General features: G+C 38.2%; 1 protein-coding gene across 1 annotated transcript in view; it reads right to left on the reverse strand.

Annotated features, from left to right (window-relative positions):
• Nagk (N-acetylglucosamine kinase) overlaps positions 1-18,284 on the reverse strand; it is a 58,547-nt gene that overhangs the window by 13,643 nt on the left and 26,620 nt on the right. The window contains exon 5 of the mRNA XM_089245289.1: positions 387-497. Coding sequence (XP_089101415.1) covers positions 387-497 — 111 coding nt within the window. The remainder of the gene's footprint in view (positions 1-386; positions 498-18,284) is intronic.

Genomic DNA, 18,284 nt, shown 5'->3' on the forward strand with positions numbered 1-18,284 from the left:
ATAACTTTTAAAACTATAAACTACATTTCTGTATGATTTAAAGCAAAAAATTTCTATTTTTTGTGAAGTTATGAATTTTTGGAAAAACTGGGACACAAAGGAGCTCCCACCACCCTTCAATGAGTCAAAGTGGCCTGTGGTTTTTTTAAAATCTCGATTTATCTGACTCATTATCATCATTAGTCCATCAACTCGAGCATGCTCAGTATGTAAATTATTAGTTTGAAGGGGTTAATATTTTCATGAAACAAAAAAATTATAAACTAATTATCGCATACTCGATGGACAGCAAAAACCTGGATTTTGTGCAAGATTTGGATGCAGTCACATTTCAAAATTATTTCTAAAGTTATAAAAATTTAGCTAATAGATAAAATGCTTCATACCAGATGCCTCGTCTCCAATCAAATGGCCCCAACCGCTACAACGAGCCGTGCTTCCATCAGGATTCACCAACAGAACATTAGAGCCTGTCCCAACAATGATAATGAGACCCCCTATACTTGAAACAAAGAAAAACATTAGATTGTGGACATTTCATTAATTCTGATATTTTTTATTAATTATGAATTGCGAAGTATTTATTTCCACTAATTCTGAAATTATTTATCGATTCTGAAACTATTTCTGAAATGTTTTCTTTATGTAATTTTGAAATTACTTTTCTACCAATTCTGGAATATATTTCTTCACTGAGGTTTAATTTTTCTGAATTTATATAAATTCTGTAACTATATCTGTGTTTTCATTGGCTGGCCACTGTAAAAAGGTTTCAAAGATGACGTGGCTTTGGCCATGCATTGAAGATCCCTGATGAAAAAATGAATGCCTAAGAGTGAAGTAAAAGAATTTGTGGCAGTGACAGGAACTAGGCCTACATAAATTCATCTTTTTTTCATGAGCTTCTAAATTGCATGTGTTTTTTGTCGAGCCACCAATTAATCAAGATTGTGCACCATTCACATGGGCATTCTCGAAACGATTGGGCATCATGCTACACTGAGGTTCGAATCCCACTGATCGCATCTTTCTTTTAAACTTTGAATAACTCTGATCTATCGCCATGAAGAAATTACTGTCGAATGAACTTTGCCAGAAGTGTTGTCGTAGAAGGAATAAGGCTGTTGACGACAAACACTTCCTTCTATGATTCAAAGATATTAAACATTTATTAAACAATTAAATACAAATAAACAGAACCTACAAGAATGAGTGTACCGCGTGCCTGTCTCGTTTGAGCAGCAAAATCCAAGTTCAGTTCCAACATCGCGCAGGCGCCTTCTTTTCCCTATTACGTGAACAGCGCCATCCAGTGGTGGACGCTGTCGCCACAGTGTTCATGTGCAGAGGCAGATTTATGATTTTTCCACATGAGTGGGCAATAACTATTTTGCCATCCTTTTTCCATTCTAGTCTTAATTTTCTTGACCATTCATTCCTGAAGTTTGCTAGTCCCCCACCTCTTCTTTCAATATGCCTTTGTCTCCAAGTTGCTCTTTTGGTTTCTCACATGATCACTCTTTCAGTCGCTTATTGACATGTTTCTCCCATTTACCAGGTCACTTCCATGCTCGCACACTCTTTTCATCTCTCACATTCTTATACACTCTTTTGATTACCGACTGGGCTAATCTCCCCTCTCTCTTTATGTCACTCTTTTCACCATTCACATGCTTGCACACTAAGTCTTTCTATTCATCCCTTGCTCACAGAGTCACTCATTTAGCTGCTCATTGACATGTTTTCTTGTTTTCCAAGTCACTCCCATGCTTGCACACTCTCAAGCTAACTCATTTTGTGCGTCACTTGCTTGCACACTCTTTTGGTTGCTCACAGACTTAGTTCCTTGGCAAAAGCAGATTTATGGTTTTGCCACCCTTCTCCCACTTAACTGCTTCTTGACCACTCATTCCGTACATTTGCCATCCTGGGCTATAGCTCCTTTGTAAATACTCCAGTTTACATACAGGGTGATCAGCGAATAAGCCCTTATTTCAAAATTAAATATCTCTACAACAAAGATCAATAGAATTATGCGGTAAACGGTACGTTTATTAGCAAAACTGTAAGAATGTTGTACAGAAATTTCGGATTTTTTTTTTTTTTAATTTTTTAAAATTTAAAAAAACAAACAAAACTGGAGATTTTGGGGTTCCGAAAATCCTCATTTGTGTGAAGGGAAACCACTGCATTCGCCTAAAGTTACTGCATGGGCTGCGGTATGCGGCATGTGTGCTGACAAATTGTTCCAAAATTGTAACGTAACATTCAGTAGTAATCGTTTCTCGCACGAAGAAGGGGCCGATAATGCCTCTGGCGCATACCGCAGCCCATGCAGTAACTTTAGGCGAATGCAGTGGTTTCTCTTCACACAAATGAGGATTTTCGGAACCCCAAAATCTCCAGTTTGTTGTTTTTTCTTAAATTTTAAAAAATTAAAAAAAAACAACTAAATTTTCGAAATTTCTGTACAACATTCTTACAGTTTTGCTAATAAACGCACCGTTTACCGCATAATTCTATTGATCTTTGTTGTAGAGATATTTAATTTTGAAATAAGGGCTTATTTGCTGATCACCCTGTATGAACCTAACAGTAGTTTTAGTATATGCCTAGTGTTGTGACATGCATTTTTAATGTTGCCATCTATTTTTAAAGCTATGAGTGAACTGTTATAAATGAATATTTGTACTGTTGTAGGTCTGTTGCAAGACTTATTAATAGGGAGATTGTCTCACATTTATACCTCAAAGTTGGGAACCACAAAAAATCAACTTCAGCCGACCACAACTCGGGTACCACTACTGTACTGCTGGTGGGGGTTGATTCCGGATTCTTGCAATATGAGTCTCAGTATGATTATGCCACTGTACAGCAGCCTCATTGACGGCATAGCAGTGGTCAGCTGAAGTTGGTTTTTCTATGGTTTTCAACTTAAAGGTGTGAATGCGAGTCGATCTTCCATTTAAAAAAGTATCTCTCTACAATCACACCCACAACATAAAAAAATTGTGCATAACGCAATGCAAAAAATATTAACCTGCTAAGTTGTTTACTTAACAGGCAAAGCCTGTGACCTGCTATTTTCCTTCTCCTCAGTACTTTTCTTGTCTCGTAACCTGTCATGACATTACTCATGAGCTGAGAAAGCCACACGAATTCACATCCAACCATACATGCAAAGAAGACACTTTTTCAGAAAAAAATCACTGGGCTCTGTTTAGTTAACTGATAAAACTATCTTCAACTGTCATGGAGTTTGGGATGCCAATCGTTCTTTTCCTCTGAAAGATTATATGTTCTGCATAAGCAAGCTAAACCCATAAGATAGTGCAGTCCTAACTCGAGAGCACACCAAGCCATCACATGGCATCAAGTACCCTTGATTCAAGAGGGGCCCATGGTAACAGGCATAGGTGCCAGTTCCCAGACGATGAAATATTTAATTCAAATGAAAGGGGGAAACTGGGGATTTTTTAGAATTGTATAGTAGCCAGAGCAAAAAAATTAAAAGTTGTATAATTGAAATGCATTACCCCTCAAAAGTTGTGCATTGACTAATATATCACTTGTAAATTTTTCTACATCTTCATTCCCCACAAGAACCTTGAAATTTTGCAATGGTACGGTACAATTGAGGATTTTCAATAAATCTAACTTTTTTCAAAAATTGACTCTTGTAAGACTTGCTTTGTAAAAATGCAACTCTTTGCTGGCTCAATGAACCACCCAGATTTTTCCACGACTAGGTGTTTGTTCTACCCATGCCCATCCCAACTACTCTACCTTTGGGCACTGTGTCCTTACTGTAACCATGCTCTTAGTCTTTACTTCGCAGTGTTGAATTTGGGTTTTATTTCGAAAGTGGGCATGATCAACATGTTCAAAGTTTCTGCTCTAACTACTCCATCTTGTGAGCTTTAGCCCTGCATACTTGTCCGGAAAAGTCCAAACAGCTTCAACACACCTTTTAACTGCCTTGATGTGTCATGGGAAATAGAAATTTGCTGGAAATACACTGCTTTACATCTTCGCTTGATAAATGGAATGTTAGCAGTGGCTCTGTAACTTCACAATGCTGCCAGTCGATGAGGTCAATGTAGTGTTGACGTTGATTGCTGAAATCTTGAACTTGCATACTCGAAGGGGTGGTTCCTTTGACCAGGACCTCACAGAAAGAATTCTTCACACACCTAACTCTCGAATGTGTCTCTGTTTAACTGCGAGCATGGCTACCAGCAGGTTCTCTGGATCTCACACTTAACCATTTCGCTGAATGAAGAGTATTTTTTTTGGAGGATGACCTTCAGATCATCACTGAGGTACCGAGAGAACAAAAGTGTATGCCTTAGGCTAATGGAAGCATCCTTCATGGTTGGATTATATTTAATGTAAAACCACATTGGGACATATATTCTAGTGCTAAAAGAAGCCACTTCCTTCAAGGTGGCAGAAGGATCAGTGCGGCTTATGTAAACTCAAAGGACTCTCTAATGCCAGATGGCTCATTATGGCTAACAAAGTTTCCCAGGACTTCACATTGCCAGATTCAGAGGGTATTCACCTGAAAAAACAGCTCAGCTTATATCCCACAGATATTTTTGATCCGAGATTTAAAATATCATTTTCTCCCATAGATGGAAAATTTCCTTCAATAGGTTGAAAATCAACTACTGGGAGGTACTCAGTTGGCTAGGCAGGAGCTTAGCCAACTAAGTCCAGAAAATACCCAAGGATCCACTGTTGGTTTCTCCAGATGATTCATCATGCGTCTTAGTGGTAACTCGTTAAAGTGGAGCTGACATATCACCCACTGCAGAGGTCTTCCAAACTTCTTGAATTTCCTGTATTCACTGCAGTCCCGTTGCATCAACTGCTATAAGTTGGGATACATCAATGTTTTCATCATTCAGAACAGTCAACAGACCTTCCTTGATATTAGACGCCGAAGGAATTGATGGAGAAAATGTGCCCAAGGTACACATTGCCTAGTTCTAGACTCATTGATATATTAGGTTGGGGAAAAAGAAATCCATTATTTTTACGTGAACTTCAAGACTTGATTTAACATATTTCGAATTACCAATTTTGGTCAAATATGTGCGGTTTTGTTCTATAATTTATTGCCATTTTAAAGGTACCTTCAAAATGCCTCTCTCATAGAAGTCTTGGTCCCTATTGACGAAAAACATGGTAATCTCTTGGTGGCAGGTCTGGACTATATGGTGGATGCATCAAAACTTTCCAACCAAGCTCCAGGAGAGGTGTTGTGTTCCATCAGGACAACGCCAGGCCACACACGTCTATAGTGACTCGCCAGAAACTCCGGGAGCTTGGTTGGAAAGTTTTGATGCATCCACCATATAGTCTGAACCTTGCACCAAGCGATTACCATGTTTTTCTTGCATTGCAATTCCTTAGTGATAAGAAATTGGCATCAAGAGAAGATTGTGAAAATTGATTACTAGAGTTTTTTGTCAATAGGGACCATAGGGACCAAGACTTCTATGAGAGAGGCATTATGAAGCTACCTTTAAAATGGCAACAAATTATAGAATAAAACGGTGCATATTTGACCAAAATATGTTAAATCAAGTCTTGAAGTTCACGTAAAAATGATGGATTTCTTTTTCCCCAACCTAATATGTTCTTCCATTTTAGCTAATATGTTTTTCCAGCGGTGGAAACTGTAATCTTGTCTCCTCCTCCATAACGACCAATATCTGTCTTGTCTCCTATCAAAGTACAGACCTTCACTTCAAGTTTGGTTTCTTCTCCAGCTACTTGGCACTGCAGATTTAGACAGTTTGCTACTTTGAACTTTACATCTGTACACGATGATAGTTGTAATTATTATACAATTTCGGTTTGAAAATTAAAATATTACTATTCATTTTTAAGCGAATATTGATTTCTTTGAACACATGCAGAAACATTTTACAGTTTTGTTAGTTTAAAAGGGGGAATGTCTGTAGTACTTCACATAATGTATTGCTGTCTTACTTCTGCATGCCTACAATTTTACTGTGAAAAATAACATACTGAAATATTTTGCTATAATTTGGAAATTTAATGTAAAAATTATTTATTTCCAGCCTCTTGCGGGAAATGAAGATGAAATTTTTTTAAAAATATGAGTTATATGCTATATTGGTCAATACTTTTGAGGGTAGTGCATTTCAATTACCGTATATACTCGTGTATAAGCCGAGTTTTTTTGTGGAAAAATTCGTTCCTCAAGTGGAGGGGTCGGCTTATACTCGGGTCAGTTTTTGGTGAAAAAATATCGACCCCTGTAATCAGTAGTCATTTTTGTTGCAGTGTTCGAGAAACCGGCATTATTGTTATGGGATATGTTCAAACCCCCGAAAATGTCAAAGACGAGGCAAAGAAATCAAAAACATCATTGGCTTTGATACCAGGTGGGCTAACGTCGATTGTACAGCTTTTAGATGTGAGCATCAACAAGCCTCTCAAAGACTACTTGAGGAATTTGTGGATCGAATGGATGAGTTCCGATCAGGGCCGCAACTAGATGTTTGGTCAGCCGGGGCAAGCACGCATTTTGGCTCCCCCTCATAATGTTGAACGGAAGATTAAAGAGTGAAATATGCGTCCCCTCTAGTCCTGCGCCCGGGGCACCAGACCCGCCTGCACCCCTTTAGTTGCGGCCCTGGTTCCGATGTTAAAGAAACTACAAAAAGTGGTGCCTTGAAGAAACCTGACGTTGGCCTAGTATGTCAATGGGTACATGAAACGTGGAATTCTGTTTCCACCGAAATCATCATTCGATCCTTCAAAAAGTGTTGCATCAGCAATGCTATGGACGGAACTGAAGATGATATCCTCTTTGAAAGGGACAATAGCGGTGACAACCCAGATGAGGATAAAAACGAAGATGCCGTACCCCCTATTATGGATTACGATTGGAGACTCAGAAGAAATGGATTAAAAAGTTTGAATAATTTTCTATTGTAAATTTCCGCTAGCTATTCATTTTGCATGAAAATATAAGATTTTCATTCTCTAAAATGCGCGGATTTTTTTGGAGTCGGCTTATACACGGGTTTTCAATTTATTGCGGTTTTGGTGGTCCTGAAGTGAGGGGGTCGGCTTATATACGAGTCGGCTTATACACGAGTATATACGGTATACATTTTTTTTTGCTGGGTTCCCAACTGTGGGTTGTGTAAAGGACACACTGTGGGGTGGGGGTTGCAAAAGATTTTCCAAAATTTGAACGTCTTAAAATATAAATTTATTTTATATTTTCAAAATGTGAATAAATATATATATGTCAAACCTAAAACACAACAAAGTCTTAGCTGTGCTACTTATTATCCATGTACTCAATAGGCAAAAGTAAAGCACACAACTGATAAATTAGGAACTATGGGGGTGTCTGAAAAAAAGGAAACTGCCCTATTAAAAGTTATTTTTCATGTTTGTGCAGACAGCCCGGTATATAATGGCACAAATCTTCAACCATTACACTTAACTCATATGGATGATGTAGTAAATGTCAGCACTATGACAAACATTACACAGAAGCAAACTTCATGCGAGGTTCACAACACACACACTTCAACATGTGCCAATTTATTAGAAGTTCTGCAGAGGGATATGCATATAGACGAGGTGCATATATATGATTTAATAGTAGTATTAGACAGACCTGCAAAATTTTAATTGAAATGTTTGATGAAATTATATACAGTCGGACTCGCTTATAACAAAGTTGGAAAAACTGAAGCTTCGTTATATCTGTTCCGGCTTGGAAAATGATTCACAATAAAACATTTTACATGCACGATACACATTTTTCTGTAATGAATAGATTGAAATAATATATATTTTGATAAAGATGTGAAAATTTTAATTAAAATCTCGTATTCTTTTTTTTCTTGATATTTTTGTGAACTTTGAATGTTTTGCATTTAAATTATTTTTGCCAAATCACCATGCAAAATTTAATGCCTTTCTTTTAGTAGTAAGAGCATAAATACACCTGAAAAATGTTTTATTTTTTCCCAAACCATTTAAGCAAAAAAAAGACCAAGTAATTCAGAACTTTTTGATACCTTGCTTTCTTTTTCTATTTTCCACTTTCAACCAACTGTACAGCTACAATTTTTGAAGCAATGTGTATCATTTTGCACTTCGACATTCTCAAAATTAATTTGCACACGATGAAACCACCACAACCAACGTTTGAATATAATTTGAAAGGTAAATGTGCAATGAAGGTGGTTTATAGGTTAGATTCTTGAGAACATAAATAACCTCAATCCTTTCTTTAAATTTATGACATTCCCTTGGTTGAAAATTTGTTATAGGTGAACTTTGCCAGAATCGTTGTTCGTTATAAGCAATCAAAATAGCACACCAGATAAACAATACAAAATTCACGGGACATGTAAAAACTTTGTTATATGTAAAAATTTTTAATATCCGCATGTTATAAGCAAGTCCAACTGTAGTGTAGTTGCAGATTTTGATGATAGGAAGCCTTGCAATCATTCAACTCTCATTGGTTGTCAAACACAGGTTGATGTATCTGCTGCAGAGGCAAACACACGCACAAGCACTTTAAGACCAGACATGACCCAGGCGCTGTCCCTTAGGGGATATAAGCCAGTTACCCTGAGAGGTTGGGCCATGCTGGACAGAACCAATTGCGCCGGGCCACAAGGCTCAAAAAACAAGCCCCGTGCCCCTTAGTCCCTATGACTGGGGCTCCGAGATGAATGCCCCCCCCCCCACAAGGGACAGTGTCCAGGTCTTGTCTGAACTTAGGGCTGAATGGCCCGGCACCCTACCCGCATTGTCCGGAGCAACCCGCAGTCCCCCACTCAGAACAGGCCACGCACAAGCACTGACTTACCTCAATCAGAATAGTGGTTTTTTAAAAAAACATGAATAGTATACATGCAGCGCCATCTATTGATTAAATTTCAACTGAAGTTTGAAAAAAGGTGTTATGGTTGTATTTCAAAAAGTTTGAGAACCACTGGTATAGGGTGACCATATGATGTTTTCCTAGGATATTCCCATCCTGATTTCTTTGTAAATGTGCTACTCTTTTCATGTATATTCAAGAATATTACTTTAATTTTATATTCTCCAAGAATTAAATGTTTTTTGCCAACTTATAAAGGAAAACTATACCTCGTACATTTGTCATAATCAATGTTTTTTCCATGGAATTTTTCTTCCACTGATTTTCAGTAGCGCTTCATTTCCTGCCATTAGCAACTTTTTTTTCGGCAATTGCTAATTTCCTGTACCTGAAATTTTAATTTCTCCTATTTTTCTGAGAAAACATGGCTAGCTTGGGACTGAAAGAATTAAAAGTATTCTTCTTTAGGAATTTTTCATTCAAGTGAAGCACAGCTGAAGATTTTAAAATGAAGTTCAGAAAAATCTGTTTTTTTCAAGTGGAACATTTTCATGAGGCTATAAAATTGGAAGGCTTCTGGGTAAGGCGAGGCTTAGTTCGTTCTGGACTGGCATATACCGTAAGATTTTGAAGACCATACCCACAGAGGGAGATGGACTTGGTTGAGGGGTTGTTGGCACATAAGGCTTGAACTATGAAAAGACTCAATTTCTTGAATATGTCCTGTTGGAAGAATGCCGGTGTCAGGTGGAAGAAGGATTACGGAAGTGTTCAAAATTTCTAACCGGATGGACCACGAGTTATTAATGCACCGTCAATCAACTGTTTCTACAAGGAAACACCAGTGTTGTTTAGTAAGAGGCAATTCTAGGTTGTGGTGTTGCAGGGTTTTCTCTAATAGGGTTGTCAATGAATGGAATAGCTTACCTCTGGGGGTTGTGAATTCTAGCACAATTGAATCGTTCAAAAAGAAGTATGATAGACATAAGGGGATAAATCGAGAAGCTATCCATACTTAGTTAAGGCAACCAAAATATTTCCTTTTTATGGGCAGTGTATTAAAATATTAATTTTTTTGGGTCATATATATGCCCTTTTGTATTGAGTGTGTTGGCTATATTTGGCATCTGTATTTTTCAGGGTTTGCGAAAAACCAGGTTTTTTTGGTTGAAACAGCATTAACATTAAAAACAAAATTTCTGAAAAATCATTTCAACTTCTAATAATTAAAATTAAATGTTTGTAATACAATTAATACTATTCCCACATTAATTAATGTAGAAATATTTCTTACATTTTAATAAAAGCCAACTTTTGCAATTTATATTTTTGCTGAACTCAATCAATTACTGTGTGTTTGAAAATTGTTAATGTTACTATATTAAACATATAATATAAAGGAGTGTTTTCTCTCTCTCTCTCCGGTTACTTTCATTATACACTGCTCAAAACAATTAGGGGAGCAAGCAAAAAAGTGAAGAAAACCGTGCGAGACAGCCACGTATTGGCATACAATGGATAGTACACGCGTATCAATGCGCAATACAGAAAAAAGACGTAAAAAAATTTGGAATTAAGCTTTAATTCTTTGAAAATATGGAAAAAAGATGATTTAGGACAACAATTTGGTTACATGTAAACGATAAAAAAAAGTACTGTTCAGACATGATGCATGAGTTTTAATAGGGCGTGTGGTCTCCTCGATCAGCTAAGACTGCTGCACACCTGTTTGCCATGGATGCGATTAGGTTATCGATCAGACTTTGGGGAATACTGTTCCACTCCTCAAGAAGTGCAATCTGCAAGTCTCGGACAGTAACAGGCGGCCTTGGTCGCGCAGCAATGCGTCGTCCGAGCATGTCCCATACATGCTCGGATGGATTCAGGTCAGGAGAGCACGCTGGCCATTCCATACGCTGTATTGTTTCAGCTTCAAGCATGTTCTCCACCAGCCGAGCTCTATGCGGTCGGGCATTATCATCCTGGAAAACAAAGGAATCTCCAATGGCTCCAGCGTAAGGGATGACATGAGGTCGCAGTATCTCGTCTGCATACCTTCGGGCCGTCAAAGTGCCATTCCGAATGATATGCAGGTCCATACGTCTGCCTATGCTGATTCCACCCCATACCATCCAACCAGCTCGTCTGTATTGTGACCTTTCACGAACGAATGTGGGGCTATTTCGAGTGCCCCTGTCCCTCCATACCAGAACACGTCGGGTGTCACACTCCAGACTGAATCGGGACTCGTCTGTAAACAGCACTTGGCTCCAATCATGTTGCTCCCAATCTCGATGTTCAGCAGCCCATCTTCTTCGGGCCGCACGGTGGCGTGGGGTCAACGGAATGCAGACCATTGGCCTACGTGCATAGAGCCCTCCCTCATGAAGCCGATTACATACTGTTTGGCTGGACACCCTTCGTCCTGTTGCCAAGAGCAACCGTCTTTGCAGCTGCATAGCATTCTCTGTTCTGTTTCGACGGGCTGTTAACCGTATATACCGGTCATCAGTTGCTGTAGTGGCGCGTGGCCGACCTTGCCCTGGTCGATGTCTAACATTTCCTGTTTCTTGGAATCGATTCCACAGCCTTGCAACAACACTTCTGGCGACTCCAACAGCGTCCGCAACACTACGTTGTGTTTGCCCGGATTCCAGTCTGCCTATAACACGGCATGCCATGGATTCCAGTAAATCACGTTGTTGAGACATCCTCAAGTCACCTTGTCTATAAAAAAAATACTGTGCAATAGAATTTCACAGTTACGGCAGTAAAACAGACGTTTCTGCAACATCCCGATTTCCGCCCTTATCTACTTTTTCTACTCCTTTTCTCTCCTACGTAAAACTGCCAAAACGTAGGAAGCACATTGTCATCGAAAATAGTGCAGTAGGCATCGGCGTTGAGCTTACCATGAATGGGGACCAAGGGTCCCAATCCATACTAGGGGAAACACCCCCAGACCATAATTCCACCTCCGCCAAACTTGACTGTTGGCACAATGCATTCTGGCAGGAGACGTTCTCCAGGCAGACGCCAGACCCTGCCATCCGAACGGTAGAGGGTGAACCTTGATTCGTCGCTCCAAAGAACCCGTTTCCACTGATCTACGGTCCAATTTCGATGTGCTTTGCACCACATTAACCGAGCAACGCGGTTGGACTTTGTGATCAAAGGCTTATGGGCAGCAGCACGACCATGAAAAGCAATCAGATGTGCTTCCTTACGGATGGTATTCATTGAAACAATACTCTCTGATGCCTGTTGAAACTCCTCGCGGATGAGGGCCATCGGTTGGGTGCGGTTCTTCCGAATTTCTCTGGACAGCACCCGTCAGTCTCTATCTCCCAGTTTCGTTGGTCTGCCGACTCGGGGCAAATTCCGATAATCACAGCTCACCTTCCACTTCTTAATCACATAGGCCACTGTCGATTTTGGGTACTTCAGCTCGCTAGCTATGTCCCTTAAGGATCGATCATTTTTGTGATACCCGATAATTATACCTTTCTCGAAATCAGAGAGCTCCGAACTGCGCGGCATCTTGCATGTGACTAATGCCGATGTTGTTTCCTACACGATATATACCGGCGGAGGGCGTGACGTATCTCAGGACCGCAGATATCGTCATTTGCATAGGTGTCCAAATACTTATTGGTAGATAGTGTATATAACTAAAGTTCCGATTTAAAACAATGTAAAAGAAGAGCCATTGTCAGAATGACTTGAAAATTTACATGAATATTCCTGAAGCAATGGAATTTTATATTGCAAAGGGGGAAAAAATACTTAAAAATAGAAAATTAACTACACTATACTCATTGAACTCAAATTTGCTTGTAGAATGGGAACGATGGCCATTCAGGGCAAAATGATAAATTAGTTAGTATTGCACGATTTCATAATTCATGGAAACATCACAAAAATGAAGTAATTGAACGAATAAGTACAACTTCCTCAAGAAATGTTAAATATATTATCCATCGTAATCTGGCGATGAGGTGAAAGCACAAAAATGTTTGTTCAACAACAGATCAGACTATGTCATGATGTGGATGTGCTTGCACATCACCAATGTTATGCAATCCAACCTCTGTTCATGAGATTTTGAGCTATCTTCCCCCCAGCCAGAAGTTGCAAGAGTTAAGGTCAGGTGAACGAACGGCCGCCCAGGTGTCGTGCCATCCTGTTATTGTCAAAATGGTTCTTCAGCAACTGTTTCGCTGGTATTGCGATGTGCATCTTGATAAAAGTTGTGCTATCCGCACACTGATGCTGTTGAACTGTCGAAATTATGTGGTTGCACAAATAGATCATACTGTTGGCCAAGTACAGCATCATCTACTTGCACATTTTTTCTTTTTCCAAAGAAATTTCCAGAGCACCCATGCAAATTTTCAAGTCATTCTGACCAGTACTTCAAATACAACGCCACAACAGGCAAATTGCCCAACGAGGTGGCTGACTTAAGAACATCATGGATCCCCGAGCCCCTACCTACTACTGCTACACCACACATGCACCACCCCCCCCCCCGCGGAACCCCCCAACGAATCGGTAGATGCGGGAATGTGCGTGTACGTGTAGTGCAACCTGACGTAAAGTTTGTTTCTGTGTAATGCTTGTTATGTGTAGTGCTGTCATCTGCCCCCAGTTTTACTAACTATGACTGAAGTGTTATGATTGAATGATTTACCGTTGTAGGACGGTTGCTCTCTGTGGCGAGACTTTTTAACGGGGAGATCGGCTCGCATTTGCACCTTGAAGTTGGGAACTACAGAAAACCAACTTCAGCCGACCACCACTGTGGGGTTCGAACCCGGATCCTCGCATCACGAGTCCGGCACTATAACCACTCGACCACCACAGCGGCCACTTCTTATTATACAGTTTTGGAATCAAAACTTTAATTATAATCGTCCTGTATATAGCTGATTATTTTTCAAGCTGTTTCTACTGGACCTTGATTAACTGGGCTTAATGGCAAAAGTGTAAAAAAAAAAGCTATTGAATCTTAAGACTGGATGATATAGGGCAGTGCTTCTTAACCTTTTTTTTGCCTGTGGCCCCCTTTGGACCATATTTTTTTTCCTCGTAGCTCCCTGGTCTTACCATGAGTTTTCGACCCTCACCTAGAAGCAAGATCCTTTATACGTATTGAATAGATTTTTTCCAGTGAATTTATACTGAACGAAAATTTTGCAAATAATAGGTCTATTGGCCTCCAGACCATGGCCTATAATTTATTGAGCTCCCCGCTACTCTGAGTTCTATTCAGGGTCGTCTCAACATCACGGCACCCTTTTCAAAATTTTTGGACATAAGACCCCCCCCCCCGGCATGACCCCTTACAAGAGTGGGACTGACAGAGCTGTAGCCCGGGGCCATCATTTTTTTTTCACACTATAAATTAAATATGGGGGGGGGGGGTCCTAGTGAAAAATGTAACTGGGGGCCTGGAAAAAAACCCCATTCTCTAGGGAATCTGCTGCAAAATGTAGGCAGTGAGGCCCAGGTAGGTCTATGCCCTGCTTTTATGGGTGGTTTTTTCACTAGTATAAAAGCTATATAATATTTATCACTAATATAATATCGCTATATAATATTTATCACTAATATAATATCGCTATATAATATTTATCACTAATATAATATCGCTATATAATATTTATCACTAATATAAAAGCTTTATTTCTTCACCCCTTAATTTTTCTTCTCAGCCCCCTTCCAGTATCCTAGCACCAATGATATAAGCTACTTCTTATGGGAAAAAAATGAAAATGTGAGGTAATGTAACTACCAGTACACTAGTCTTTTGAGTCCCTTTGGGGGGGGGGGGGCAGCTGGTGTCTTTATTAGATTATAAGACCACCTGTCCCTAGCATAATGTCACTACTGTTGCTGCTTCTTTGTGAAGGATAAAGACAAAAACAACTCTGTGGGATAATACAATTGAGCAACCATTAGACACTTAATATAAAAAAAAATAAATTATATTCAGACCACTTTCTTATGAGATTTTTTTGAAAAAAAAAAACCACTTGTATCATCTTACATCATTTAAAGATGTACCATCGGAATATACCCCAAGAATATAAAATGTGGTAAGAATGAATTATTTTTTGGCTAATAATGACGCAATATGATATTTTCCAAGGGAAAAAATTATATTTAGGCCACTTTTCTTATTTTTTGAAAAAAAAAAAAAAAAAATCACGATTAAAACCATGGTATTTTTTATGGGCATCTTCTTTCATCCACCTCAATGGGGAATTTTCCTGTTGCAGCCTTTGTATTTGTATAAATTGAAAGCATTGGCATCCTCACACACATGCACCTCTTTTCAATAGGGGGAGGGGTCATCTATTACTGTGTGAAACACTTAAAAAAAATATCTCGGCTTATGAGGGGGGGGGGGGTTATGTGAATTCCCATGACAACATTCATCACACCTATTATGGCAAAATTATAAGGGGTCCCAGTGCCCTTTAACTCATTTGTTCCATTCAAGAAGCAGAAAGCATAATTCAAAACTTTTATTCTGTTAAAACATTGATCAAATTGAACAGATCTCAGCCATTAAGAGAACTGAAAATGACTTGAATACAATGGAATTAGAAATAACAAATAACTTGAATAAAATGGAATTAGCAATTATAACAAATGATTGAAAATGACTTGACTATAATGAAATTAGCAACAATAACAAATGACTTGGCTATAATGAAATTAGCAACAATAACAAATGACTTGGCTATAATGAAATTAGCAACAATAACAAATGACTTGGCTATAATGAATTCAGTAATAATAACAAATGTGGTTGTAAATCAGTAAGAATTACTAACTCTTCAATGCCAATGATCCTTAAAGTATGCATCACAGCTCCTAGATGGGGGTAACATGCAAGGTTGGCAGGTTTCTGATGCATGTCAGCTTTTGGAGGTTTTAAACTGTCATGTCAAAAACCTCAAATATTGTTTTTCAAAATTCTATAGAAAATACACACGATTGCATGTAATATTTAAAGTGCCTGTGTTACACAAAGAATTAATATTTAATGATTGCAACAATTATGTGGCTAATATAAATTTACTACCCAAATTTTATTAGCTTTAAACCACCAACTTGACAAAAATGAAATGACTAGTATAATTTTAGGTTTTTGTTTTTGACAGATTTTAATCTACTTGTGGTTACTTTTATACCTCACACTTACCTTTGGTATAGTTATAGGAGCTACTGTTTCTATGTCAATACTCTAGGGCAGCGATTCTCAACCTTTTCTGACTTCGCAGAACCCTTTTCCGTGTATAATTTCTATGGTGAAGTCCTGTGTGACACAAGTTTTTAATACGTTATTTATGTGGTGGTACCCTTTACCTTTAGACTATTTTTTATAACTTTTTTTAAGGACTGGTTCTTTTTAGTATCATCCAGAGCAATATCATTAAAAGAAAATCTATCACCTATGAAGCTTTTTTTTAAACACTAGAGAATTTTGAAGTATGACATCATCAAAGAAAACTTGATTATTTTTGTTGTATAGTTTGAGATATTTTGTTTGCGACAATTTTTAAAAAAATTGGTATGAATAAATTCTTTTGAAATGTTTTTTTACATTAATTAGGAGAAAAATCTATTGGATTTTCCACATCATACCTAGGCTTTTCCCAGGTTTTGGACAGTACAATTTGTGCCTTATCTAAAATCCTTGACTTTGCTCAAGGTACCAAAATACAACATAAAAAGCTATAGTTTTTCCTTTAATTTACAGAGTGCTATCATACTAAAAAAAACAAAAAACTTTAGCCATCAATAATAGATTTTCAGTGTCCAAAACCTCAGTGATAAAGCATAAAATGAAAATACAGTAATTTGTTGATGCTTGTCAATTCCAAAACCAGGTTTTTGGCGTCAAAAACCCAACCCTGGTCACAAGTAATATGAATTGATCTTATTTTTAGACTATTCTGAGAAGCTGTGGGGGTAACAAGAATTTGAGAACCATTGATCGAATGATATAAAACATTAGAATAGAAATGATATAAAACACTAGAATAGAAATGATATAAAACACTAGAATAGAAATGATATAAAACACTAGAATAGAAATGATATAAAACACTAGAATAGAAATGATATAAAACACTAGAATAGAAATGATATAAAACACTAGAATAGAAATGATATAAAACACTAGAATAGAAATGATATAAAACACTAGAATAGAAATGATATAAAACACTAGAATAGAAATGATATAAAACACTAGAATAGAAATGATATAAAACACTAGAATAGAAATGATATAAAACACTAGAATAGAAATGATATAAAACCCTATGCGTAATCATAGACAACACGAGGACAGATCAGGAACAGTTTTCAGGATGAAGAACCTGAAAACTGTTTTTTATTATTTATGCTTTGGATTGAATATTCGTTGTTATTGGCAGTCCAAAGCCATACGGATCACTTTCTCAGCTCCTGACAAGAACTCACATATTTGCTTTTCGTTAGTGTCTGCTGCCGCGACTTTCCTGGAAATCTTAGCAGTTAATGTCGTCATGGAATTTACCATGTCAGATGGGACAGCTGGTGTTCCTGCCTTGTTTTTTGACGTTTCTTCATCACCTTTTTTGCTTTCAATAGAAAACTGCTTTTCAATTTTGTTTTTCAGTTCGAAAATTGTACTCTTGTATTTGGAGCATCCTTTATAACTGGCTGCATGGAAATCAAGGCAATTCACACATTGTGGAGGATCCGAACCTTTTATTTTGGGACACTTTGATGTCGGATGGGGGAGAATACATCTCGTACATCTCAAATCGTTGAAACAGTTTATGGATTCATGTCCCCATCGCTGGCAACGATAGCATCGTATTGCACCCTTCCTCTCATGGTAAGTCTCGACTTTGATTCTGAAACCATTTAGTCGCTTCAGGGCCAAGATTTCCTTATTTTTGTCAGTTTTGGATAATTTGACTAGCCATACTGGGATCAGACAATACAATTTGTTTTCCCAACATTTCATCTGAGTCACTCGAATTACCTCGTAGCCAAGAGATTCGAGGGAAACTTTGATTTCCTCGAGTGAAGCTGTTACATAATAGTTTAAGATCACTTTGAAATTTCCAACTGATACAAGGGGGTTAGTGTTGTACCTGACATTGCTTTCTCTGAAGAATTTAGTGACGGCACGGAAGTCTTCAAATGTTGTAAGCTGGAGGGAAATATCAGTTGTCTCCACAAATTTTGACGTAAAACCTGCTCTACATATTTTCGATAGCTTTTTGGAGAGTTCCTTCCACTTTCCATAGTGTGTAAGTGTCATGGAAGGGATACTAGCATTCTTGGTGACATTAATCCTCTCATCCAGATAGCC

The sequence above is a fragment of the Pholcus phalangioides genome, unplaced genomic scaffold (assembly GCF_987345545.1).
Source record: "Pholcus phalangioides strain wild (caught in Gottingen) unplaced genomic scaffold, Ppha-v1.0 ptg000015l_1, whole genome shotgun sequence".
Classification (NCBI taxonomy): domain Eukaryota; kingdom Metazoa; phylum Arthropoda; class Arachnida; order Araneae; family Pholcidae; genus Pholcus; species Pholcus phalangioides.